General features: G+C 46.9%; 2 protein-coding genes across 3 annotated transcripts in view; one reads left to right on the top strand and one right to left on the bottom strand.

The window, feature by feature from the left end:
• macf1a (microtubule actin crosslinking factor 1a) overlaps positions 1-26,465 on the top strand; it is a 180,027-nt gene that overhangs the window by 124,622 nt on the left and 28,940 nt on the right. For both annotated transcript variants that reach the window (XM_084032230.1, XM_084032229.1), the window contains 7 exons: positions 187-414; positions 502-778; positions 1,071-1,669; positions 1,794-1,982; positions 2,085-2,291; positions 3,378-3,695; positions 3,798-3,980. In XM_084032230.1, coding sequence (XP_083888356.1) covers positions 187-414; positions 502-778; positions 1,071-1,669; positions 1,794-1,982; positions 2,085-2,291; positions 3,378-3,695; positions 3,798-3,980 — 2,001 coding nt within the window. The remainder of the gene's footprint in view (positions 1-186; positions 415-501; positions 779-1,070; positions 1,670-1,793; positions 1,983-2,084; positions 2,292-3,377; positions 3,696-3,797; positions 3,981-26,465) is intronic.
• Positions 12,322-16,502, bottom strand: LOC311027990 (uncharacterized protein). The gene is made up of 5 exons (XM_084032231.1): positions 16,083-16,502; positions 15,828-15,954; positions 15,217-15,280; positions 13,923-14,027; positions 12,322-13,236 (listed from the first exon to the last, which is right to left on the bottom strand). The coding sequence occupies exons 1-5, from the start codon at positions 16,153-16,155 to the stop codon at positions 13,102-13,104; spliced, it is 504 nt and encodes a 167-aa protein (XP_083888357.1). The 5' UTR covers positions 16,156-16,502; the 3' UTR covers positions 12,322-13,101.

The following is a 26,465-nucleotide window of genomic DNA, read 5'->3' on the forward strand; positions in this document are numbered from 1 at the left end:
ATACTTCAGATGTACATTATACAATTAAAATGTAAGAGATTGCATTTGTCCACAGTTATTATTATTATTAAAATGGTCAGGGTGTCAAATTTTCCTGGATTTTTTTAGGTTTTCTCTTGATTCAAACACAATTTCTTTGTGAGATTCTGTTGATGTTTAAGTTGCTGGTCATCCCCTCTCTTCAAGTTCATGCTGCGTGAGTTTGAGACCAGGCGGCCACAGTTTGACCAGCTGACCCAGTCCGCCGAGGGCATCCTGTCCCAGACCGGTGACTCTGCTCAGGACCCCAAGGACCTGGCGGAGGTGCGCTCCGAGCTGGGCTCCATCTCCGAGCAGTGGGAGGACCTAACAACCAAACTGACCCAGAGATCAAACAACATCGACCAGGCCCAGGGGACCAGCGAACGGTATCAGGTGAGTCCAGTCCGGCTGGTTGTACGGTTTCACGTTGAAATATCACCATGGCGATGTTATCCCTAACCCTTCTCCTGTCCGCTGCAGGCTTTGCTCAGAGAGCTTTCCTCCAGTGCTTCTGCTCTGGCCGATCGGCTGGACGGTCAGGCCTCGCTGAGCGCCCAGCCCGAGGCTCTGAGGCGTCGGCTGCAGGAGACCGGCGAGATCCGCTCGGAGCTGGAGAGACGGCGGTCTGAGCTGTCTGAGGCCGACCGGCTGTGCCGGGAGCTGAGCGACATCGTGGCTGAACCCTACCTGAAGGAAGAGCTGAGTAAACGACTGCAGAGCGTCAGCGGGCCGCTGAAGAACTTAGAGGAGCGTGCAGGTTTGTGTTTGTTGTTTTTAGTGGCTCAATGTAACCCAGAGTTCTGTTAGTTTTATGCTTGATTTATTTGCCGATCGTGTTTTTCTTCCACTTTAATGCAATCTGCAGAGTTTTGATTTAGTGCAGCTCTTTCCCTTTCAAACGTAATCTCTCTCCAGCTGTTATGGGAATCTTGTTTTGATTACAAGAACAAATCCACTAAAACAAATACAGCAAAATCTTAATCCTATTTGTTCCTTTTTGTTTGAAATAGTTCTTCACTGTTTATGTTTGTAATCCCTCTTTCCTCCAGCCGACGGGCTGTCTCAGCTCCAGGCCGCCCTGTCCTCCACCCAGCAGTTCCAGCAGATGTTTGAGGAGCTGCGATCATGGCTGGACAAGCAGGGAGATCCCAGGGACTCGTCCAGCGACCCTCTGCCCTGTCAGCCGGACGCCATCCGCGCCCTGATCGCACAGACAGACGAGCACCAGCGCGGCGTCGCCAGTCAGCGAGGCTCCTACGAGCTGATTCAAGCCGAGGGAGCATCGCTGCTCGCCAGCCTCCCCGCCGGCGAGGACGAACGGTCGGCCCTGCAGTCTCGCCTGGCCTCCTTGAAGCAGGACTGGGAGGGTCTGAACCAGAGGACCTCGGATCGAGAGCGCAGACTGAAGACCACTCTGAGCAAAGCGGAAACCTACCGGCAGCACAAGGCCGAACTGATGCCGTGGTTAGAAGAGTGTGATGAGAAAGACGCAGAGATCCAGCCGTCGCTGGACTCGTCGGCTCTGGACGAAGCCCTGCAGAAGGCTCGCGGTCTGACGCTGGACCTCGAACGACGACAACCTCTCCTGGAGGCCTTCAACACGGCAGCAGATCAGCTGCTGGAACAATGCTGCATCGGGGAGGAAGAGGTGCCTACTTTCAGAGCCTTTTTGTTATTTGGTTGAGGTTTTATTGTCCTCTGATTAGTATTGTTGGTGCTTTAAAAGTCATAAAAATGGAGACAAGTTAACAGGTGTAACTCGTTTCCTGTAGGTCCGAGATGAGAAGGCCCAGCTGAACCGTAGGGTGGATGGTTTGGGCGAGAAGCTCCACAACCACACCGCCCAGCTGGAAGAGCTGGCCGGCCGCCTGAAGGAGTTTGAAGAGGGCCGACAGGCTGCAGAGAGGAGGCTGGAGGCCGCCAAGCACCAGATAGAAGTCCAGGAGGCTCTGGGACCACAGGTAAGGATGTCACTTTGATTTTTATTTCAAAAATCTGCAAAACAGAATCATAAAGACATAATTTAGGCTTGATCCATTCATGTTTCCCTCTCTCCCGTTCAGGCATGCAGTGCTAAGAGTCTGGAGCGGTTGAGAAGTCAGCAGGAGGGTCTCAGGTCCCTGAAGCCTCAGGTGGTCTACCTCAGAGACCTGGCTCAGGGGCTGGTCCAGGATGCACCGCAGACCCTGGGAGGCAGCGCTGAGGGGGCACAGAGGCTGCAGGAGCAGGCCAGAGACACGGAGAAGGAGTACGAAGGCGTAACTGACAAGGTGAGGAGGAGTCGTCCAGGAAAAACGGGACGAAAGTGGGAAAGTTTTGTTTTTATTGGAATTGTTGCAGGTTTGTAAAATGACGTGTTTGTTCAGCAGCTGTCACTGAGAGGAAGCAGAACAACGCTAGCTGTCAGAAGAGATAAGCTATTTGAGTTGGAGTCGTCATACATGGTCACTGTTGACATTCAACACTTTATCATAATGTGAGATGTAAACCAGAGCTTTGTGAATTCAGCAGCTGCAGGATTGCATCTGTTTTCTTCCATCTGGCTTCCAAACGTTCCATTTAAGGTTCCAGCCATCATGTGAACTCTTGACTGAAGATGAAAAGCCACCGGCCTCCTTTGTTGTTATGGAGATGTGACCGATGATGTCTGATGTTGTTATTGATGCACAGATCAGCTGCACACCAGCCTCCTCTTAGATAATGCTTCGACTGTCTCTGCGTCCGGGCTACAGCTATTTTTACTTGCTGTTGTGTTGCATCATATTCTGGTTTGGTTACACATTTTTCGGTTAACATTGATTTTTTTATGAGCACACAGACTCCTCTGTGTTGTGATATTTCTGTGAAAAAACAAATTAAAATCCTAACTGTCCTTTTATTTATAGCAAATGTTTATTTTCCCCTTTTATTCCCCAGTTAGTGCTTACACATAGGCTACCATAATAATAATAATAATACATACAAGGGCAATAACAGATGAAATTGATTAACAAAACCTATACAAGGACACAGATAAGTAACAGAACAGCATGTAAAGAAAATAAGAAAAATTAAATGAAATAAAAAGAGTTAACAAACTGTATTAATAATGATATAATAATATATAATAATGAACTAAATTGTAAACAGGGAAGAAGAAAAGGAAAAGGCAAACAACATCTTGACAACATCGACTCTCTGATTAAATACTTTGTTTTAAAGCAACTAGAAAATCTCTTTCATCACCTTTTAATTTCTGCCTTTTCCCTCTTCTGAAATATTGAATCACAGAAGGCAAATGTTTAATTATGTGAAATGTTGATGCACGTTATGATGAAATATGAATTGACCGGTTTCCTCTCTCTTTCCTCCCTCAGATCGAGCAGTGCTGCTCCTCCCTGGAGTCGCGGCTGCACGGCGTCGGCGAGGTCCAGTCCAACGTGCGTGACGTCTTCTCGTGCATCGCTGACCTCGACGATGAACTGGACTCCCTCAGCCCCGTCGGACGCGACTTGGACTCGCTGGCCTCTCAGACCGAAGCCCTGAAGGGCTTCTTGTCCCGCCTGTCCAACCTGAGGACGGAGCTGGAGGGTCACACGTCCGACTGCACCTCCATGCTGCGGCGGGAAGGCTCCTCCCCCGACCTCCTGGCTCTCAGGAGGGAGACGGAGGCTCTGAGTCGTCAGGCGGGCAAGGTGAGGGAGAAGGACGAACCGGAAGATGATCGTTATCAGCTCTGTTCATGTGATGTAAAAGTTATTTTCATCCGGTGACGATTCCTTTATTCTCGTCTCCAGCTGAGCGAGCGCGGCCAGTCCAGGTTAGACCAGATCGATGATACGGCAGAGAAGGTTCGGGAGTTCTACAGGCTGGTGGCCCAGCTGCAAGGCCTGCTGGGAAGGGCCGAAGACGGGCTGAACGCACAGGGCATGGTCGGCACCGAGGTGGAGATGATCAAACAGCAGCTGCAGGAGTTTAAGGTCGGGATGACTTAATTCTGCTGGTTGTTTACACAGTTGTGTGACGTGCGTATGGATACGAGTGTGTGTGAAGTGGCAGATTGGCAGTGAGGTCTCATGGGAGAGGGTTTGGCTGTGTGTGGAGGATGATGGAAATCTGATGTGCAGCAGGTCCTCGTATCCGCTCGGCTGTGTGAGCAAAGACACGAGAGAGTCTGACTGGCTTCGGGCTGAAAAGGCTGTACATGTTTGTGCTCTTTTCCCATCATGCCACTGCAACTAATTAGCACAGATAAACAGAAAATCTGCAGCGTGACACGAGCACAGCTCGGTGTGAGTCCTGAATGGTGACATTCAATATTTGTAGAGGCTCTGAGGAGGTCTGCACCTCTCACTCATACCTCTGGAGACCATGAGGTAATGTGTGTGTGTGTGTGTGTGTGTGTGTGTGTGTGTCAGGAGTCAGAGACTGTGGTTAGTCACACATCTCTTTAAAATGCCTGACACGCTGCCGGATCACGCAGCTTTTCCTTTTTTTCCTCTTCAGGACCGATGCTCTTTAAATGTTCCTCTTAACATTTCCCACAAACACTCAGTAGCACATCACACACAAGTCTGTTATTCTTTCCTTCTGTTGTGGTAAACAGCACTTAGTGCTGCTGAGGAAAATGAAGCATCTGTACTCTTGTTGTTGTTGTTTTAACCTCAAGCATTTGACATTCAGTGTAAAGTACAAGATGCTGTTTGAGGACAACAGTCTCCAGTCAGAGTCCTCGTGGTCGGCTGGTCCAGTTAGCAGGGAACAATGAGAGATCGCTTGTCCTCTCAGACCAACACCACTTCAAAATAACAATCCTCCCGCATTATAATATTTCGGATTTTAAGATTGTTGAGTCACAATTAGCAAGAGATGCAGATGAAATATTAAGAAAAAGGAGTAGAGAAAATGAGGAGTTACATAAAGGAAGCCTCTCTTTCAACACTAGGATACGTGGAGTAGAAATACATGATTTAAACTATGGGAAACTTAAGTATTTTGGTTATGGATTAAACTGTATATATATATATATTCTATAAAAGAGGAGAGAATGGTGAAACGTGTAAATCAACGATGTTACGTCTTCAGATCAGTTGTTTTGTACAAACAATATAAAATGAACAATGAAGAATTGAGTAAAAAAAGTAGCAAATCCTTCTCATTTGAGAAGCTGGACTCAAATGTTTGTCATTTTTTAACATGAATTAATTAAAGGGACTATGTGGAGTTTTTTCATAATACTCAAATATTACTTGAACTGGTCAAAATAGTTCCCGCTGAATCGTGAACTAATCGATCAGTCTTTGTAGCTCTAAAATTAACTTGTGGTGTATCCTTGTGATATTTTAGAACGAACCACTGGAGTTTGTTTCTGCATTTAAAGAGAAATTCCTCGTCGCCGACCTCAAGAATGTGCTTTCCTGGCACCTCCGTTGTGTTTTATTGCTCTCTTTATGGGTACAGACTTCTCTTTCAGTCTGACTACTGTCATTAAAGGGCACATTTTTCTTGCCATGATGTAATATCCTGTCCACTTTAGAAAACTACACAAGTATGTGAGAACTCTGGAGAAGTATGCACAAAATCTCCACACCAACATCCAGCTCGCCAGCAGGATTTTTTTTCTTAAAAATAAACCAGCGTAGTTTCACGCGATATGACCGCTGATCGTTTCACGCATTTGAAAAATGTAGCTGCTCGTTTTCTGGCTCCGCCGTAGTTTAGATCTGCTGCCGGATCAAAGAACATTCTCCTCCCATCCCTTTGACACGTGTTTTCCTTCTCTTCTTTTTTTTTTTCTCATCTTAATTTGATTATTTGGATGTTGAGTGAAACGTCTTCATTGCCCTTACATCTCTCTCTTGACCTACTAACCTCTCCACGTCTGCTTGTTTCTTCTTCTCTCTCTCTCTCCCCCCTCGCCGGCCTCTTAATGAGAGCAAGCCGAGTAAATGTGTGGCAGAGAACAAACAGACGGAGGAGATAAAGAGGTGTGGAGAGAGGGAGAGATGGGTGAGGGGAGGGGAGGCAGATCCAGAGAGAGAGGGAGCTGTGAAACGCTAACTAGGCTCCACTTGAAAACGGAGAGTCGGATGAGACAAAGAGTGTGAAGCTGTTACAGGTGCAAAACCAGCCTGACATATTTCAGTCAGCACGTTTAGATGATTCACAGACATAGTCTTTCACTTCATGTTGAAAAATGTAAATATCAAACCAAAGGTTTGCATTGATGTTAAAACATGTTGGATAAAAATCCACGACATCTTGGAAACGGAGCAGCAAGAGAATTAAATAAGAATATTATTGGTGTCTTGGCATGCAAAACATTTCTTAACAGAAGATTGACCTGCTGTGTAATATTTCTGTGATGAAGAGAATTACGTAAACCTGAGAACTAATAACACATTTGTTCATATGATTTTGCATTTTTACAAAAAGTCTTTATGCAGTGGTTTGCCTGTTTTTTAGAGCCATACCGAAAGTCCTTATTTTACATTCAAAGCTTCCATTGAGGTTTCCGTCATGTTTAATATCAACATCACCCTTAAAAAAACATCAAATTAAATGAAGTGATTAATCAGATTTAATCAGTTTCTTTCTTTGAATTAAAATGACTTTCTTTTCATGAAGAAAAGCTCATCACTGCATGCTTCTCTTTGTTTGCTGCAGGAGAACAATCCACTCTCCTGTAAATTATATATATATGTAACCGTTGAACTGTGTATGCTATCGGTTCATACGTTTAATATCGAATGGGTTTTATTGAAGAAGCCTGCTGCTCAGACTACTTTGTACTTTGTTGTGCGTGAATCTATCGGTTTTGACTCTTCATGCCAGCAAATATGGATTGAAGCAGAATACTTTGTTAGATAGAAACATTATTTTTTCAATAGCTGCTAACTCTGAGCTATTGAACTGTTTGCAGTCTGACAGAATCCTCCATAGCTTCTACTGAACTCAAATAGTGATGATACTATGATGGTTAGTATGAGAGAAGCCTGTCTGTAGCGAAGCCCTACACTCTGATCCACAAGAGCAGAGGTTATTAATGATGGAGGAGTGCCGCTGCAGGATGAATAAAGAAGAAACACTGATGAGTCTAGCCTCTTATTCAAATGCAGAAACTGCAGCTTTAAACAGTGAATAGACGTGCAAAATAAAATCTGTCTTCGCTATAGTCCTACTGTTTTATTTTCACACGTCTGAGCCGTCCCAGGTGTTACTAAACCCAGACCGAGGGCAATGAAACGTAGGTGTTAATCATGTTATTGGTGCTGATGAAGTGCATTAAAGCCGTGAACTGTGAGCTCACGGCGGTGCAGACAGACGGCTGCAGAAGTAACGGCTGAATGTATAATAGCTACTGTCTGTGGGGTATATAGAGCACGGAGAAATGGCCTGTCACTCTATCTGGGAGCCGAGGGGTATTTATAGGGGGACAACGGAGCGGGACAGCAGGGGCCATATTGTTGGGGACGGAGAAAAGGACAGAAAAGACGAGTGGGACAGACAGAAAGACGGCAGGTCGTCATGGAGAGCAGGTGCAGAGACAGATAAGGGTAGAGGGGGTACTCGGCCTTCTTCTGCCCTCGCTCTGACCCGTTTTCATCTTCTTTCCATATACATATTTGCCTCTAACCTCGAGAGAGATGGAGGAAAAAAGAAAAGAAGTGAATCTCTTTCTTCTTCCTTTTGAAGCCAAACCCCCCCTGTCCTGCTTTGTTTCCACGTCTCTACCTTCTATCCCCCCTCTCTCTTTTCTGTAACCGATCCAGCCCGGCTCATTTCAAACCTAAACATGTCTGTCTGGCTCCAAAGCAGACCCGGCCTCCCATCTCCCCTCCCCCACCAGACCCCGTTTCCAATCCAGAGGGGTGATGTCATGCCGATGCTTAGAAAGACGAGGGAGCTTGGGACGTGAGGGTGTGTGTGTGTGTGTGTGTGTGTGTGTGTGTGTGTGTGTGTGTGGAATAAGAGGTCATGGGAGTGGGAGGTGATGTTGTCAGATTATTGTTTAAACTTTCCAACGGTGATCTCACAGAGAATTACTGGGCGGCCTCCGCCATCCGCTACTTCTTTATTAGCATTACTGGCAAAATTAGCACTAGTTCATAATATAATACATGTTTATAAATAAGACCTTTTGGATATTAAACCTGGTATTAATGGAAATGAAGAATTGGAAAGCTTGTCAGATTCTCACACTTGTTCCCCCGAGTCAAACGGGGTTATTGTGTTGGATTTAGTGGCTTCCAGCAGTCTGAAACTTCCCGTGGGACGAGCATGGAGAAGCCAGATGGGGGCCAATGCAAATACGCAAGAGCCGGTGTTTGGTTTGTCCATCCTGGGCTTCTGTAGAAACGTAGCAGTGCAACACAGTGACCTGAAGACCTGCTCCCCAGTAGATATGAAGCTAACCAAAACACAGTGATTCTTAGTTTTTATACACTAAAGAAAACATACTTATTATTATTAGTATCAGTATATTTCCACCAAATGCTACACTGGAACTTTAAGCACAGCTGCTTGTTTTCATGTTCAACATTTGAAAACTTTGGCTTATATAAGAAAATCATCTTTTATTCTTCTCAGTGTAAGAATGTATTGCTTTCTAAGTACTGGTGCCAAAACTGAGGCTATTGTATCGCCACATAAACAATACCCATTTAAAAAAAGAAAAAACAATTGTTCAGCATGAAAACCTCAAGAGAAAGCAGCACGTCAGCACATCACTGTAATTGTGTGTAAAATAGATAATTGTAAGCATATGGTGTTACATGCATAAAGTCAAACGCTGCACTGAGACGTACGACTAAGAAACGCCTCCCGTCTCTAGTTTTTGTGCCATAAAATCACTTTTTTTCCATCTAAGTGTCCACATGATCCGAGTGTGTCTGTTTTAAAGGCGGTTTTGTGTGAGAAACGGGATCAAAAAGCCGCTGCCGGTCTCCCGGTCAGAGTTGAGCTATTTACCATGTACATGTTTATACATGGCCACCCTGTCTGCACATATGTGCTACTGTGGAATCTGTGTTTGTATTTAGAGCTGCTGTGTGGGCCGATGAAAGGTGTGTGTCTGTGTGTGTGTGTGTGTGTGTGCACTGCATCGGAGAATGCTTCTAATTCCAGTCTGTTTCAGGGTGCTATCCAGAATCTCAGCTGTCTCCTCACCCCACCCTTACACACAAATACACACACACACACACATTAAGGTGTGGCATCAACATCCCTCAGCACACCCCTGGCTCCCTCCGTCCCCCAGCAGCTGACATAGTCTCACACACACACACACACACACACACTTTAGCAGAGGGGCGTTATGAGGCTCTAAACCCGCGGCTGCAGATGGACATTCCTGGGAAGGGCTGGTTAGTCTGGGTGACAGCAGAACAGGAGACACATGTGTGTCTTTGTGTGTCTTTGTGGACACGCGTTCTAAATCACGACTGCACTGCCTCCCCTGTCTTCACCTCCTCCATCTTCACCTCCCTCACACCTTTCACCACCTCCTCTCTATTGTTTCATCCTCCTGTAGCCTTCTCTCCTCTGTAAGCCCATGACTCACTGTCCTTCCCCGCTGCCTGCGTCAGCAACTATTCCACGATGGGAGCTGAACTCGGCCAGCAGCTCCCCGGTTGTCTTTGGGTCCACGCTGTGCAGCTGGAACCCGTCCTCACGTTCACCTATACAGCTGCTCATACCTTTACATTTTAAGACGTCTTAAAAAGACATTTTGAAACGCGACTCTGTTTGCTGACCCGAGTGAAAGATGTGTGAACTCACCCGTGAAATGTAACCCAGGATGTGATGAGTCAGAGGCCGTCAGGAACATTTAACTTCAGGCCTGGGAATCATAAATCATTAGTGACGACTGAAATCCCGGAGTGAAGCTGCACATCCAGCTTTTTTTGGAAAGTTCACGAGTCTAAATGAAGAAGGAATAAAAAATGTGTTTTTAGATCTGAGACATATGTAATGTTGTTGAAAACCCATCAATATTTCATGTGTTATGGTTTTTATGGGTGGAAAATCCAGCCTTCTACTCAACAGATGTTCTCCGTTTATCATGCTGAACGTATACGTAAGCGTTTATAAATCCTCCAAAGCAGAAGAGGAAACTGCCGATGAGGAAAAGTAAACCCGGTCTGACTTTAAGTCCACGTTATTACTCCGTCCATTCACACAGAACCGGGCGAGTCTCCGTAACGAGTTGACCTGTTTTCAGCCGTTAGCAGCCATCTTGGCTTCAGCTCATTTAAAGTTAAAGGGGCCGTGCAGTCGGAGGAGTTCAGTGTGTCAGAACCCAGTAACCCTCCCATGACTCCCAGTTAATCCCAGTCATACGTCATCTGGACCGCTGCGCTGTTTACTGGCTTTCTGGATTTTCCTGGACTACTTTCTGTCGGCCTGCTCTCCTCCTGTCTATGTATCCATGTATGTTAGTGTGTGTGTGTGTGTGTGTGTGATAGACTCTCAGTCTGTAAATGTGTGTGTTGCGTTTCTTCTGTCTGCGTGTGTTGGTTTTCTGTCTCTCCGGAACTGATTGGATCTACGTGACATCGTTTCTCTAATCATATTAACGGATTCGTCCAGCCAGACTCTTCTGTAACCTGCTCACACACACACACACACACACACACACACACACACACACACACTCATACTCATGTACCACCTTTCTGTGTGCGTCGGTGACTGATGGAGAAAGTGAGTGATTGTTATGACTTGGGATTGGATGGTACGTCTGGGATGGTGTGTGTGTGTGTGTGTGTGTGTGTGTCTGTGTGTGTATATGTGTGTGTATGTGTGTGTGTGTGTGTGTGTGTGTGTGTGTATGTGTATGTGTGTATATGTGTGTGTGTGTGTGTGGGTAACATCTTAGCCTTTCCACTCTCAGGTCCTGTATTGTTTCAGCTGTTGTGAATTAGAAAGGCATGCCACGACTCGGCCTCTCCTTCTCACTTTCCATCTTTTCCCCTTTCCTTCTCTCTGTTCAGAGAAACCCAATAAACTCTCCTGAGATATATTATTTAAAAAAAACGTCCAAAAAGAATTCATGGAATCTGGTTACAAAGCAAAATAGATGCATTGTTCTACCTGAAACCAAATCATGTCGTTGGTCGTATTGCTTTTAAAAAGAATATATAATATTTCTCATTATGAGGATCGGCCATGGTGGCAGGTGACCATGACAGTTTGTTTATACCTGCCACAGTCTGTCTGTATTGAGCAGGTGGCAGGTGCCAGTTTAATTCCCTGAATACAAAATAAATAAAGTCAATTAATAAAGAGGCGGAGTGAGAGGAGGAGAGCCAGGTGGATGTGTGGGAGGTGGAGGAGGCTGAGAGACAAATGGAAGAGGAGGGGGTGTGTGTGTGTGTGTGTGTGGGAGAGAGAGAGATGACCTCCGGCATTGACCTCACAGCAGGCAGCCTCACAGGTGTTGTTTGGTGTGTGTGTGTGTGTGTGTGTGTGTGTGGGGGGGAAAGAGAGAGAGAGAGAGAGAGAGAGGAGGGCAGCAAGACGGCCTATTTTTACTCCACAAAAACTCCACAAATGGTGTGAACCACCGCAGAGAATTGACCTCCAAAGTGTTTATAATGTGGAAAATCCTTCCTGCATTAATCGCACATGGACATTTAAACTCCATCTGTAACATGGGCTGAATGAAAACGCACACAGGCTGGGGGCAGTGTGTGTGTGTGTGTGTGTGTGTGTGTGTGTGTGTGTGTGTGTGTGTGTGTGTGTGTGTGTGTGTGTGTGTGTGTGTGTGTGTGTGTGTGTGTGTGTGTGTGTGTGTGTGTGTGTGTGTGTGTGTGTGTGTGTGGACATGCAGACTAATATACCTTTTTAAAATGAAACGCACACAAGCAGCCGTCTCCAGCAGCACAGACCATGAAACCTGCAAAGTCTGAAACTCACCATTATGAGCAGCAGCGGTGTGTAGATGATTGACAGGCGTGTTTATTGAACTTATTGAGCACGGTGGTGGAGATACATAATGTGTTTGCATAGAGGTGTGTGTGTGTGGGTCTTTGTGTGTGTGTGTGCTAGGTCCAGGTCTTTGTGTCTGTCTATCTGCCGCAGGAACAATAAATGCTTTCACACACACACACACACACACACACACACACACACACACACACACACACACAGGCAGGTGAAATGCTCAGCTAGTTAATATAAAACCACCCCTGAGAGTTGGAAAGGCGGAGGATGGATTTAGGAGACTAAAAGCACAGCGAGAAAGCAAGATGGTAGCTGCTTTCCTGCTGCTGCCTGGTTACCACGGAGGCGGGCGGAGAGCCGGACGGGTGGAGAGAATGAAAACCGAGACGTCGAGGAGGAAAATGACATTAAATGACTGTGTTTTGGGGAGGATTATGGATTTAGTGTGGCTTGGCAAGGAGTGAGACGGAGAAGTATATTTTCCCGTCGACAGGTGTTCCCCCAAGAGCAAATAAACGACCCAGAAAAGTCAATAATACAGACTTTATACGCTCCGCCTGCTTGTATGTTTATGTCACTTAGCTGCACTAAGTGGTTTCCAGCCTCTAGACACAGACAAAGGATGTGTGAACCTTTAACTTAAGCAAAAACACACAACAGCACCGTGCACCAGAGTGCTCCACACCACCATGGCAGTAAAGTTTTGCACCACAACAGGTCCAACTCCCCCAGGGAAAACTAAAGCCCTAATCCTCCTGTCCCATCTCCCCTCTCTTAACACCCTCCTCCTCTTTCCGTCCGTTTTGTGACTCTTAAACCAGCCGTGACGACTGAGGAATGAATGAAAGTTCTGGCAGAGGAGGAGGAGATCTCCGGAGGAATTGACTAATCAAGTTTAATCTTAAAGGGGTCGTGGGGGGTCATGGGTTGAGGCGTGGACCCAGAGGGGCTTGGAGGAAGGGCTAGGGCAAAGGGCGTATTTGAATGAGCAAATGTAATTAGCTTAAAGTGTTTATCAGTTCCTCATCTGCCGTTACGCCTGTTTTACTCTTTAATTCTTCTGGTTTCTGTCCTTCCACACACTGAAATGTGGCCCACATCTGTGAAGGCTTGGATTTTAAATCTTGTTGTGGTCTGTGTAGAGGGGATCGTCGGTTAGCCCGGGGTCACGCGAGAGTTTGGGAGCTCTGCATGTGTGCGTGGGCGTGTAGAGATGCAGACCGGCGACAAACCCCTTTTGTTTCTATGAAGACGTTTGCCTTGGACGCGGCTATGACAGCTGCAGCACAACTGACAGAGAGGGGGAGGGGGGAGAGAGGGAGGGAGGGAGGGAGGGCGGTGGAAGAGAAAGAGTGGAGTATTTAGCATATTTGACATGCAGGCCACGGGCTGCTCTGTGCAACAGTTGAGAAAGCGAGAGCTCGGCTTGCGAGTATTGGAAATGTGTTTTGAGTCAAAAGACGGAGCAAGAAAGAAAGAAAGCAGGCGTACTTTGGTTCAGATCAGCCGAGGGCTGCCAGACTGCTTTAAACAAACAGAGGAGAAGAAGAGGGAGGAGGAGGAGGAGGAGGAGGAGGAGGACTGTCACAAGTGGCTCTGAGAAGCCTGTAACTTCAGATAACAAGAGGAACACAACGTGGCTTTAAGCTCTCTGCCTCTGCTCGGTGGCTGCAGGTTGCCATATTTGCTGGTTATCCCCCTTCTGACTGTTTAGAAGTTTGTGTGGCATCCTGAAGAAACAGACAGCACCTCCTCCTCCTCCCCAGCCTTTTTGTGTGCAGCCCCCTTTTCCTCCTGGCCCCTCAGTCTCTCCCTCTGACACACACACACACACGCACACACACTCCCAGCCGGATTGGGTTTCAGTGAATGCGCAGACGGGAATGCACAAGTGGAGTCTGTGAATATCACAGACTTTTGTGTGTGTGTGTGCCTCTATATCTTTTCCATATTTTTTTTTTTTTTTTTTTGCTCACCTCAATAAAGGGATTGTGGCTCAACTGTGATAAAGGAGGAAATAATGGAGTGGATAAAAAACGGACTGGACTCACTTCCTCGTCCTCCTGCAGCCTGGACGATTGCTTTAGGCTGAAAAAACAAAAGACTCATTACCGATAAGCCTCTTTCTCTCCTGTCGACTAGCAGTCCCGCCCCCTCTCTCCCTACCTCCATTCCTCTCTCTTTTCTGTCTCTTTCTTTGACTCTGTATCATTTCACTCTCAGAGGGGGGTTCCCCTGGAGAATTACCAGTGGATTACAAAGCTGTGATGAATGTAGTCATGAATGTAGCCATCTCACATCACCAGCCCTCCCTAAAATACCGTATTATATGCTGGCCGAGGAAACCCATCATCTGGCTTATATTACACTGTATTCATTCATTGGGAATCGTTTCTTTCTTTAATTTCTTATTTGCTGCTCAGCGTGAAATAATCGACTGTTATTTCTTTGGTAACGAGTAAAATCCTCCTGCACAACTCTTTCTCTGTGGCTCCACGCCCCCTCCTTACACCCTGCCTCCCTCTCTATCGCTACTTAACTTCCCTCCGCCTCTCCCCCCCCCCCCCCCTCTCTCTCTCTCTCTGCCTCGTGTTTTTTCTCCTTTTTTTCCGGGAGAGAGGAAACCAGCATGATTGGAGCACTTCCTGTGTTTTAATACCAGTGCAGGAAACAGAACAAACGGAGCTGAATTCAAACACAAACAGCAAGAGAACAGGGAGGGCGGTAGGGAGAGAGCGAGCAAGAGAGAAGGGACATGTGAGTGAGAGAGAGAGAGAGAGAGAGAGAGGAGACGAGGGGGGAGCAGTGAGAGTGAGAGGAAAAGAGGGAGATTTTTTTAGCAGCTGCAAACCATTTCAGCTGTGTAGTGGCCTGAGAACGGAGACCGGGAGTGAAATAAAGAGAGAGCAAAGCTCGGGGAGCCCACACGTCTCACAGAGAGAGAGAAAGAAAAAGAGGGAAGAGGAACTGGGATTGCGTGGCACTTTGTTTCGTTCGCACTCCGCAGTCACGAGCAGGAGAAAGAAGACTGCAAAGGAAGGGAAGCGAGCGTGTCCTGGGATTGTCTGCCGGTGAAGAGGGGGGAAGACGCTGCCTGCAAAGCAAAGCTTGGACTGGAGCTGGGAGGGCTGTCTGGGTCTTTGCCCTCTGGATACAGTCCCACGACTCGCCTGCCTGCGTCTTTGCTTGCCTGGCTGGTCCGGGATCCAGCCCCCCCCCAGCCCCCCTCGTCTATCTACCCCCAGATGCCCTCATTCATTCCAGCCTCACCCCCTCCAAGATCCTGCCTGCTTTCGATCTACTGTAGCACCTCTCCCGTGGAGCTGTGGATGATCTGAGGATGAGAGGAAGAAAGCAGGATTGAAACAGTGACAGGGATTTCTTCACACATAAGCGGACTGCTTTTTTTTTTCTCTTTGTTCTGGATTTCCTCAAACGCTAGACAGTTTGATGAGGGAGTTGATTTTGTTTCACTAATGATGACTGTTATGATGGGGATGAGATGTCTTAGAAAAGCATAGGCTTTGCCCTGCAGGCACAAAGCCCTGAGTCTTTGTGATGGAAGTGGAGGACAGAAAAAGAAAAGACTGCTTGAACACTCACCGGACCACAAAGTGGCACTGACTCGATAATGGGATTTCTATTTTCATATTTTTCTCAAGTTTGGTTTCCTTGCGTCTAAAAGCTCTAACGGATTTTGTGCATTTTGTATCGTCTGTCATTTACTGGATGTCATATTCTCATATTTTTTTCCTGCAAGGATTATTTTTTTTTTAACAAAGGAGGATAGAAGTGAAACAACTCCATGGAGAATTGTACTTTCCTCTTCATTGCACCCCACGCAGCCGTTCTTTTATATAACAGAGAGTGGGTTTTCTCACCTTAAAAGGAGACTTTTACACTTCCCTGCCTGCCTCTCACCGACTGTCGAAGTTGTCCAAGCCCTCTCTGCCTTTTTCCTGTTGTGCCACAGAGGGAAGAGGAGACCGGAGAGGAAGGAGGCAGGGGCTTAGTGAGAGGAGAAAAAAAAGGGGGTCAAGGAATGAGTTGCGGTACGTGAATATGGAGGGGAGAGCTGCACTCTGTGATTCTGACTGCATCACAAAGGGGTGTTATCTGCAAGGTCCTCAACTCACCTTGGACTTTGTACGGCTCGGAGCGGGAGATGGTGACTGCTTGGTTCACTTCATCCCTCCACCTCTCCCTCATTCCTATCACCCTTTCAAATAAACAGAGCTGGTGATTAATATGGTGCCGAGGGGGAGGGCTGTCTCTCCCACTCCCTCGCTGATGCCACACAGCATCTCTGAACGACCAAGGAAATGCACAACTGTTGAAGTGACATAGGAGAAGAACGCACTACCCACCAGTAGCTTGATACTGTGGATGATAAACATTTGAATCATTTCTAGAATGTGAAACCTGAAGGATTGGTTAAATGAAGACAGATGGACTGTGTGATTTTGTGGATTATTGGACTATTGAAGGTAAAGGAATAATTTTTTTTGAACTGTTTTTAAGAAAATCATCCTAAGTGAAGAAGTGAGAAGGTAAGAATGGGGAAACCTCTGAGCCGGCCGGACTGCCTGAGGCAGAACCCTCGCTGCCTTGGAAAAGGTGATGAGGATGAGGCATACATAGAGGATTGCTACGTCCCCCAGCGATCCATATATGACACGATGCGAATCAATGAACAGATTGACCAAGGGACCAAACTGTGCCAACCCTCCAGGAGCACTCTGGGCTCCGGTGGGGAGATGAGAGGAGAGGGAAGTACGCTATCCAGCAACGGCACCATCAGAGCTGAATTAGGGGGCGTCTTTGTCCCCAGGAATGCAGACCATGCTGGTGGAGCAAAGAAGCTGGACGAGAGGGTGATCTTTGATGCCTTAAAGCTAACCGGCGATCCTCAGATAATGTCGCCGCCAGTTGGCATCGTGGGTTTGCCGATTGCCCCGTCCTCGTCTGGCTCCGGTGGGGTAGTGGCAGTGGTCAAGAGGCGGCATCAAGGCGGTGAGAAGAGGGACAATCCGAACCGTCGCTCTTGGAAAGCCTTTATGCCTCCGAGTTACCCGGAGTTTGCTGAGAGACTTGAGTTCATGTCTGCTGACGGAGCAGAAAAGCGTCTGTCTGTTGCAGGGCTTCATCTCTCCTCTTTACAGTCCGTTCCTCCTCACCTCCCCCCGTCCACCCCTACATCCTCCTCCCCTGCCTTACCTCCTTACACGCCCTCCCCTCCATCATCCGTCCCCCACACTCCTCCCGTCTCCTCCTCGCCTTCTTTGACACCCACAGTTAGCCCTGTGCCTCCTCTCCTGCAGCATCCTCTCAGCAGGCAGAAACAGGTTCACCCTTTGCTGCAGAAGCAACACAAGCAGACTCGCAACGTCCCGTCGCCTTCCAAAGAACAGAGCCAGACTCAGGCACCCCCGGTTTCTGGAAGTACACCACAGCATAGTCCCAGTATCTCCAGACAGGTAGAGAGAAAAAGGGACGAACACAGATGGACTAGCAGCTCTTCTAAAGCAGGATTTCGGCAGATCCCAGAGGAGCCTGTTGAGCCCATAAAGACCTCAGATTCAGAGAGGGACTCTCCTCTTTTGGACCAGGATCAGGGGGACAATGCCCCTCTCATCCCACCAAAGCCAGTCTTCTGCCCTCCTACCAAGGCCCGCACCTGGCCCCGTAGTTTAACAACGGGGAAGAAAACCCAGGTCGGCCTCCGACACAACTTCCCTGTACTCCCCCCTTTGCCTCCCCTTTTGGGTGAGGATAGCAATATGGATGAAGAGTCACTTTATCTACTAGACCCACCATCTCCATTCCTAAGGGGGGAGGAGGAGGGGTTAGTGTATGGAGGTCTGCCCCTCTCCCCCTGCATCAGTCAGGAGGGAGGTGATGAAGGCCTGCTCGGCTGGGGGGCCGAGGGCAGTGAGCTTGAACGCACAGCCTCCGAGCTCAAATTCGAGGAGGACGAGCGCAGAATTCTCGAGGAGCTTGAAGAAGACGAGCCGGAAGAGTGCAGCACAATATTTGAGGAGGAGGCGTGGAAGAGAGAAAGGGATAAGGCAGAGGAGGAGAGAGCTCAGAGAGAGGAAAGAGAGTGGGATGCAGTTCTTAAATTAGAGAATAGGGAGATTATTGACCAGTCTTGGGATAGGAAAACACTGGAATCAGAGGGATGGGATTTAAGTGGCTCTTCTGGACATTGGCCTGTATTGACTCCCCCCACAGGGTTCGGAGGCCCTGGGGTCCCCAGTGCCTCACCTTGCCCTAGCTCAGAGGCTGAATCAGATGACCTCTTCCTCGAGCTTGAGAGGCAATGTCTAACCGATGAAGGAGAGGAGGGAGTGGAGATGAGTGTAGACCCTGAACCTCTTGATCCCTACACATTTCCCTGTTCAGAGGACGAGGGGAGGGAGGAAGAAGCAAAGACCTCCTGGGTACATTTTGAAGGAACTCTTCCTCTAGATGCAGTTAACTCTGTAGAGCCTGATAGCGTTGCAGAGAATATTACAAAAGACTCCAATTTAAATCACTCTGAGCAAAAAGAAGGGATGATAAACTTCAACTTGGTGCGAGCACAAGACTGTGAAAGGGAACACGGTTTCATTGATGAGGAGTGTGATGTTGAATATAATGTGGACAAAGCGGTGGCAGAGGAGGAAGAGGGGAGTTACCAAACAGACTCTGCTCTTGGTCAACAACTGGAGTCAGACTCCAGTGGGGTCCACATGTCCCAACCAGACAGAACTGGTGTTAGTGACATTACTCAGGCAGACTTTGAGCAAGAGAGACCTGCACAGACTGAAAGCGACCCAGATAGCGGAGCATCATCAGAGCCTGAGGGCGAGGATTGTGAAGAGGGAGCCTCCTCGCCATCTCGTAGCCCTCTGAACCCTTACTGTGAGGAGACGGAGCAAGTGGAGGAGGAGATTGAGCCGGACGAGGGAGAATTGAAAGAAGAAGAGGAGTTAGGAACAGAGTGGGATGTGTATGACCAATCTGAGCCAAGTTTGGACAGCAGCGAGGGAGCTCTGATGGATCACTCCCCTGAGCCTCTGCACACGGCTGAAGAAGAAATCGACAATGAATGTACACAGGATGTTGATGTTCAAACTTCCTGTCAAGAAGATCCAGTCCCCTCAGAGATTAGCAACCCTGCAGTGGCAATAACCTGTGAAACAGAAGGGACATCCTTTGCGTCAGAGATTTTTGTTGTCCCCACAGATGTAGTCTCAGAACTGGACATGCCTGTACAACCAGACCCAGATCTGGAAACAGCTTGCATCCCAAATTTAGACTCTGTTCCTCTCGTGCACCCTCATCATACGGACACAGCACCCCCTCCCTCTTCACCCCAGTCACCTTCTAAATCGGATTCTTGTGGTGCTAGGTTGGATACTAAAGACTCAGAGGCCTTTGTGATATCAGATAGTTTTGTTTACCTGGCTGTATCTGCGCCTCCCCAGTACCCCAATGACTGTCCCCCATCCCCACTTGAGGACTCCATTCCCCCGAGTCCTGTCCCCAAACCTCACTGTTGCCCAGACCCAGAGGAGGAGGGAGCCTTCTTTTCCCCTGATAGCTTTGTTTACATGGCAGCACCTGAACGGCCTCAACCCGGCCCCTCAGAAAGCTGCTCAGCCTGTGAAGATACTCAGGAGCTGGACTTGGACTCGTACTCTGAAGGGACCCAGTCTGGCATGGATGGTGTGGAGTTTGTCCTGGGCTCTATGACGGGGGACAGTGACTGGGAGTCAGACGGCTCCGCTCTAGACTTTCCTCCACTCGTGTCCACAGACCAGGCCTGGGACCAGCTTGAGCCGGGCCTGCTCCAGAGCCTGTTTGCACTGACGGAGACAAACCCAGCACAGGCCTGTAGGCTCCAGGAAGACGGGCCCCAGACAGCTTGTCACGCAGACCCCCTCTTAGAGTCAGGAAGGAGCTCTAAAGCAGAGAACGAATCAACAATTATAAGTTCGGACACTGGCGTAGAGGCAGAGGTATGCTTTCATTTATTATTTTGTAATATAATTCATTTCTATAAAAGACTGCATACGGATGTATTCATTCAGCTGTTGGTATAGCATGACAACACAATCGAGTGAATTGATGTGACCCGTGAATTGAATACTGTCTTATTGTAAAAGACATCAAAGAAAGACCTTGAATCTGGGAGGTGGTCCACTTAGCATTTATATATTCAGCCTTTAGTAGCAGTGATTTGAAACAGATACACCACCAGCATGCAGTGCCAAGTAGAGAGGACCAATTAAAACGAACCACAGAGACCCCGGTTTATTGGTCTATTTAACTTAATGAGAGTTGTGAGGAGTGAAAAAAAAAAAAAAAAAAAAAAAAAGTTCAGCGATGAATGCATTGGATGCGGACACACAGAGCCATAGCATGGAAAAAGAACTGGGTCAGGTATCTGAGCGTTGAGTGTAACAGATGTAGACGTAGCATGGAAAATGTATGTGGGAGGGTGGAGTTATGTAGACGCCATAATTAGCTAGTTGTGTTTCAGTAGTGGGGCTTTAAATGATCGCAATATGATGCCCTCAGAGGGGGTTTTGCTACTTATGGGAAACTACCCTCAGAGTCTCTTGGTGTGTGTGTGTGTGTGGGCATATGGTGTGTGTTTGGGTGGAGGAAGGTGGGGGGGGGGGGTCACTGCTAATCTACAGTGCATGCACATATTTGAGATTGATCACATGTTTGTGAGTGTGAAGCTAAAAGAGCAGCGTGTGCCCGTTGGCCACTTGCGATGCTGATCTCAAGTGCAGAGTTTACAACGTTTATCTCAAGGGCACGCTATTGTTGTGTTTACGCCGTCTGTATATAGAGTAGAAGAGGAGCAGATGGAGTACGTGTCCATACAAAGTCATGGAACCCAGCTGTGCATGTACACGAAGTAATGCAGGCCAGAGTTTTCCATGTTGTCAGAATAATTTGCGAGAAGGAGTCGCCGTTCGGCCTGATTCGGTTTCCGAGAATGTAATCAGTGTCACGGTATATAGACAGTGTTCCTGTGTTCAGAGGGGATCTGAAATGATGTTCTATGTTTAATGCTGCAACATTAGCTCGGCATGGAGGTGACAGACAGTCAGTGTGACTGTGAGGCGGCGTGTCTCTCTATAGTATCTACCTGTGTGTTGGAGTGTCTGCATGTAACCGTGTCTCTGTCTAAACGTGACATGTGTTTGACAGGCTGTCGTGCTCTCCAGGAGCTCTGCTGTGACTCAGGGTTTGGCCCAGATTTGTCAGATCTGAACCTGGTTTTTGTTGCCTACACACTCTGAAATTACCTCCATTCTACCTTTTTATTATGCTCGTTTAGTTCCTTTTTTACCTGTTTTTAATGATACGATAAATAGACACAGAGGCGAAGTGTCATGACAATCCTGTCCAAAATAATTGCAGTTCCCAACAATAATAATAATAATAATTTTCGATAATCATCGAAATGTGTTTAAAACTCTTAAAGTGGGACGTAAAAATACTGGAAGCATTTGGAAACATTTTTATTTTGTCACAAATGGATACGCATGTTGTTTTAGTGAACATCCTTTTCAGTTAACAATCAAATAAGATGATAATAATTTTTGGATCCTCTCGTTGGAAATCAGGCTTTATTTTTCACTCCTCTACTATGATAGCAGCTTTTACAATTCACCCGTGAAGATAGTCACGATTATCCTGATAATGGAAATTCACCACCATCAACTTATTTATTTATTTTAATTATTGTGATCCAGGACACAATCCTATCTCACCCCATCCATAGATACAAGCGGGATTAGAAGTACATGTTATGGCTAAAACCAGGTTTAATTCTGTTTGTGTTTGTGTCGGCTGATGGACCTGATCCCATGCTGACAACGTGAACTCCTGGTGCTCTGTGATTACATTAGAGTTTCCATCAGGCCGAAGTGGCCTGCTCTGCCCTGTCACTCACAAATCAATTAGTTTGTTTGCTTGGGCGTGTCGCTGATTTTTGTGTCTTTATGCTTCATCATTTCAGCATTAGTGTGTTTGCTCTGGCTCTGGCTTCAATGTAATGTAATCAGATGTCCTGTCCACTCGGATCAAACTCAGTGCTGTAGTGCAGATGATCTGGAACAAGGTGAAACTGGATTTTTGGAATAAAAAAAGCTTTTGAAAGTCAGAAAGAATTTGAAGGAAAAACGCAGCTAAAGTGTACTTGCTGTGTGTACTTTATATACCGTTTGGGAGCTTTTGTTTTTCTGTAGTTTCATTTCCCAGATCAGACAGAATAAACTTTTGATTATTGGCTCCAATGCAAAGTTTTCTCCCAAAAGGAGACAACTAGCATTTATTAATGCACGCTTTCTCCAGACAGATGATTTATGATCTATTAAAAATCCCCGTCGGGATTCTCACTAGTAATGTGCTTCCACAGAAACATTGTTTTGCAGTGAATTAATTTGAATTTGACATTTTTTTGTTCACATTTCTGAAAGGTGACACATGCACTTTTGTGTTGTGATGAAATCCCCCTTTGTTCAGCCATGCTCCCTCTCCTCTCTCCCCCTCTCCCCCTCCCTCCCTCTCCGTGCTTGGACGGTGTTGTTGTTGCGATAAGGAGGTGAGAGGTAAATACTGAGGGGAGCTGCCTCTGCCAGCATGGCAACATGGCAACACAAACAGTGTGTGAAGTTGTCCTGGAGATATAAACTTAGATATCTGATAAGAATGTTTCCTCCCTTTTTCTTACATCCGTCCGTCTGCCTCTCTTATTGCTTTTCCTCAATATTCTCCAAATCCAAAATATGCACTAAAAAACAATTTTGGAGTAAAGTTTCAGACAGACGTTCATTGAAAAAGATGCGGTGTGAAGACACGGGGAGGACAGACACACTGAGTTTAGAACAACAAAGAAGCAGACACAGAAAGAGTTGTGACGGCCGACAGGAAGGTTGGCGGGAGGAGGCTATTGTCTGGACGGGGAGCACCTTGCAGCGAGGCTTTGGTACGATGATAAGAGAGCTCGGCTGGCAGGCAGACACAAACAGAAGGTCTTTGGATTAATACGGAGCTGGTTTTAAGGCCCAGTGTGCCCCACAGACAGACAGACAGATGGAGCAGCTCTGCATGCTGTTGGAGGAAGTGAGGCGAGGGAAGGCCCGCGACAGACAGACTGACCAACGGCTACAAGGTTTAAAGTGTCCTCAGACATGCTGACATTGGGAAGGAAAGTTGATGTTTTTTTGCAATGCAGCGACATCTTTCAGTTGAAATCAAATGAGAAACGTCCCCGGGGATATAATGCAACTATTTATGCAAAAAACTACAAAACAATAGATTTCTTTGTTCGTTTTTGGAAGAAAATATTTGCTGATTTAGAGTTTTCCCAATGTAAGACAAAGGGAAGTAGTATTTTTGGGCCTCGTGGCATCACGTGACAACCCCAGAAATTGTTATTTCCCCGTTTGCCCACTATGTAAAATCTGCTTCAAGGCCTGGCACTATTTGTGGGGGCTTGATGGAGATGTCATGGCAGTGTCAATAGTACATTACGGATGAATCAGCAGATTGGCTTCAGATTAAGATCCCAGACGACCTCCGCAATTATTACAAATGACTAGAGCTCCCCGGGTAATACTAGTCCGATGTGAATAGAGCTTAGCTGTGTGAAATCTGGATTTTCCAAAACAATTTCCGGTACTAGATGGAATCGAGGAGGAGAGGCAGAAAGACGAGGTGTTGAAAGACGGATGATGAAGCAGACAGCGAGAGACGAGCGGGGAGAGAGAAGCAGGTGGCTTCAGGTCCGCGGCTCATACATTCATGTTTTGATTGATGTGATAATTCTGGTTCTGAACAACCGCCTCCGGGATAAACCAGCGAAGATGGAGGGGGGGGGGGGGGGAGCATGAAAGCAGACGCAGGAACACATTGATCCCCCACTGGAATTGAATGTAGGTGCACTTAAAATGTATTAGAAAGCAGTAGATCAAAAACTAAGCCTTTTCCACGACTTTACATATATTTTTGTCTCAACATCACTCGCCTTTTCTTCCCCAGATTATCAGCGAGACAACAAAGCTCATATATGACACTCTCATTGTCTGTCTCACAGGGAGCACGAAAAATACCCCCAAAAAATCTGTGAAGAAGAGCGGTGGCACGGATGAAGGGAAAGGATGTGTTCAAGCCATCACATCTGTAAAAGAGAAAAGGAGGCGGGGCTTTAGAGAGGACAGTGAGCCAACATGCTTTGAATGCAGGCAACATTTGCATGAGATTTGTATCTGTTTGACGACGTTCAAATAAGGACACTGGTGTCGGATGGGATTTATTTCTCCACATGTCTGAGATCGGTCAGCTTCAAAGAGTGGATGTTAGTTCGGAGACAGATGTCTGCTTCCTTCCTCCCGTCGTTCCTCGTCCCAGTAAAAGAGAAAGGAGGATGGGGGGGAAAGACAGGAAGAGGGTGAGGGACGAGGGTAGGAATGGAGGGGGGTGAAGGAAGAGGAAAGCGATAGCAGTGCTGTTACCGGCCCAGACACACGTTCCACTTATCGCTCACATACACTGAATCCCATCCAGAAGCTTCCTGTCCTTCTCTGGCGTGAGTGCAGCTTTAAGAGGCAACACTCTGAAGATGCATCCGTTTTTTTAATATGACCACCAGCTCTTTTTTATCATCGTGTAGTTATGGAAATCAGTCGTGCAGGGAAAGGAAGATGAAAGGAGAGAACTTCTTTAAAGCTTTGATAAAAAAGTTTGTGCAGCCGGCCAACATCCTGCATGCTCTCAGTTTCTGATGCTCCACATATTTTTCTTAATTTCCTCTCTGATATCTTGCAGAAGCGGCATGTGTTTCTTGGTGCTGTCGGTAGTGATTATCATGCATGTGTGGAGCGACGCGTCCTCATCCGTCCCGGTTTAAGAAATCGATTGTCCTTGAGGGAGGTTTGGGACAGGAAAGCATCTCTTCCTCTCCTCGCCGTTATTGGCCTGACAGATGAACGCTAAATATAGAGCATCCGACTTTAACTTTACATGTCGTCTGTTTAGTCATGCGTTATAAAATGTCTGAATATAGTGAAAGGTGCTATAATTTCCTTTCCTTTGCACGGCAGCTTGATTCATGCCGTATAACAAGATCACGTGTGATTTGCGGGATCGTGAGTTCACATGAAAATCCATCTGGTCCAGCTTTATGCAATGTGTTTGTGTCTCAACCAATCGGACTCTTGTGAGGAGATACTGGCAGCCAGATTTACCACGATTTAACCCACAGGCCGGTTTATCCACTCATTTGGGCAAAAATCACTGTATTTCACGATCTATCTGACGACGTCTCGGTGCAAACAGCGTTTGGTCAGACCGACTTCCATCCCACGCTGAGTGGCGGCTGAAGTGAGAAAGCCGGTGCGGTCCAGATGGAGAGACCGAGGACGGGGGAGAGCAGAAGGGAAGAGAGGTAGAAGTGAGGTGAGGTGAGGAAGAGGAGGAGGAGGAGGTGTAGGCAGACGGATGACAAGCAGGGTGGCAATAGTTGAGTCGGCTCGGTGAAGAGCGTGTGCTGCTGCGAGCCGGGCCGAGGTGGGGAAGAATGACAAGTATTTGGGACGTTTTCCAGACCTCTGGTTTAGTGGAGTCGACCGCTCTGAGCGGGCGGAGAGGAAGGACAAAGAGGAGCAGAGGAGGAGGAGGAGGAGGAGGCAGTACACAACCTACAGCATGTTTACATACATACGTATGTTCACATGAGGAATGGCTGTTTTCTGTTTTTGTTCCGCTCTATCTCTGACACACACACACACACACACACACACTCACACACACACTCACACACACCAGGATAAGGCGTAGGGCGGAGCAGGTCATGGCTGCAGTCATTGTTGTTCTGGCCGACAGACTTCCTGTTCCAGGCAGCCATGACGCCTATGAGCACAACACAGCTGTGTCCAACCTGCACACACACACACACACACACACGCACACACACACACACACACACACACACACACACACACACACACAGCTCAGTCATATTTAATCGTGTGCAGAAGTTCGTAACTGTTAGAAACTCTGAGACGCATCTAAACCACCTGTATGGTTCCAGATCTGCTGTATTCTGTCTGTAAACATCTTAAATCTGAGCATCTATAAAGTAGAAATCATCCAAGAATCTTCAAAGTAGAAACTTGATCTGATAGAACCTTAAAGATGAACTGATATCCCCTTGTTTTTACTCCTACATATACATTTGTTTTGCTTTATTTTTGTGGTCATTTAACAAGGCTTGAGTCTAACGTGCTGAAATGTGTTTTAGTTTGTGATTTGATGGAAGTTTGCATCACAAATGTGTCTTTTATTGATTTTGTGGTGAAAACGTTGGAAGGACCAGATCTTGTTCAGATGTTTGTATGTCGGTTGTCGTGGTGTGAAGCGGTTTGTTATTACTCGACTGGTGGACACCCACGACTGTTGCAGCTTCTTCCAGACCATAGTGGTGTTTCACTGAAACCCGAACCTACATT

The sequence above is a fragment of the Eutrigla gurnardus genome (assembly GCF_963514095.1).
Source record: "Eutrigla gurnardus genome assembly, chromosome: 17".
Lineage (NCBI taxonomy): Eukaryota > Metazoa > Chordata > Actinopteri > Perciformes > Triglidae > Eutrigla > Eutrigla gurnardus.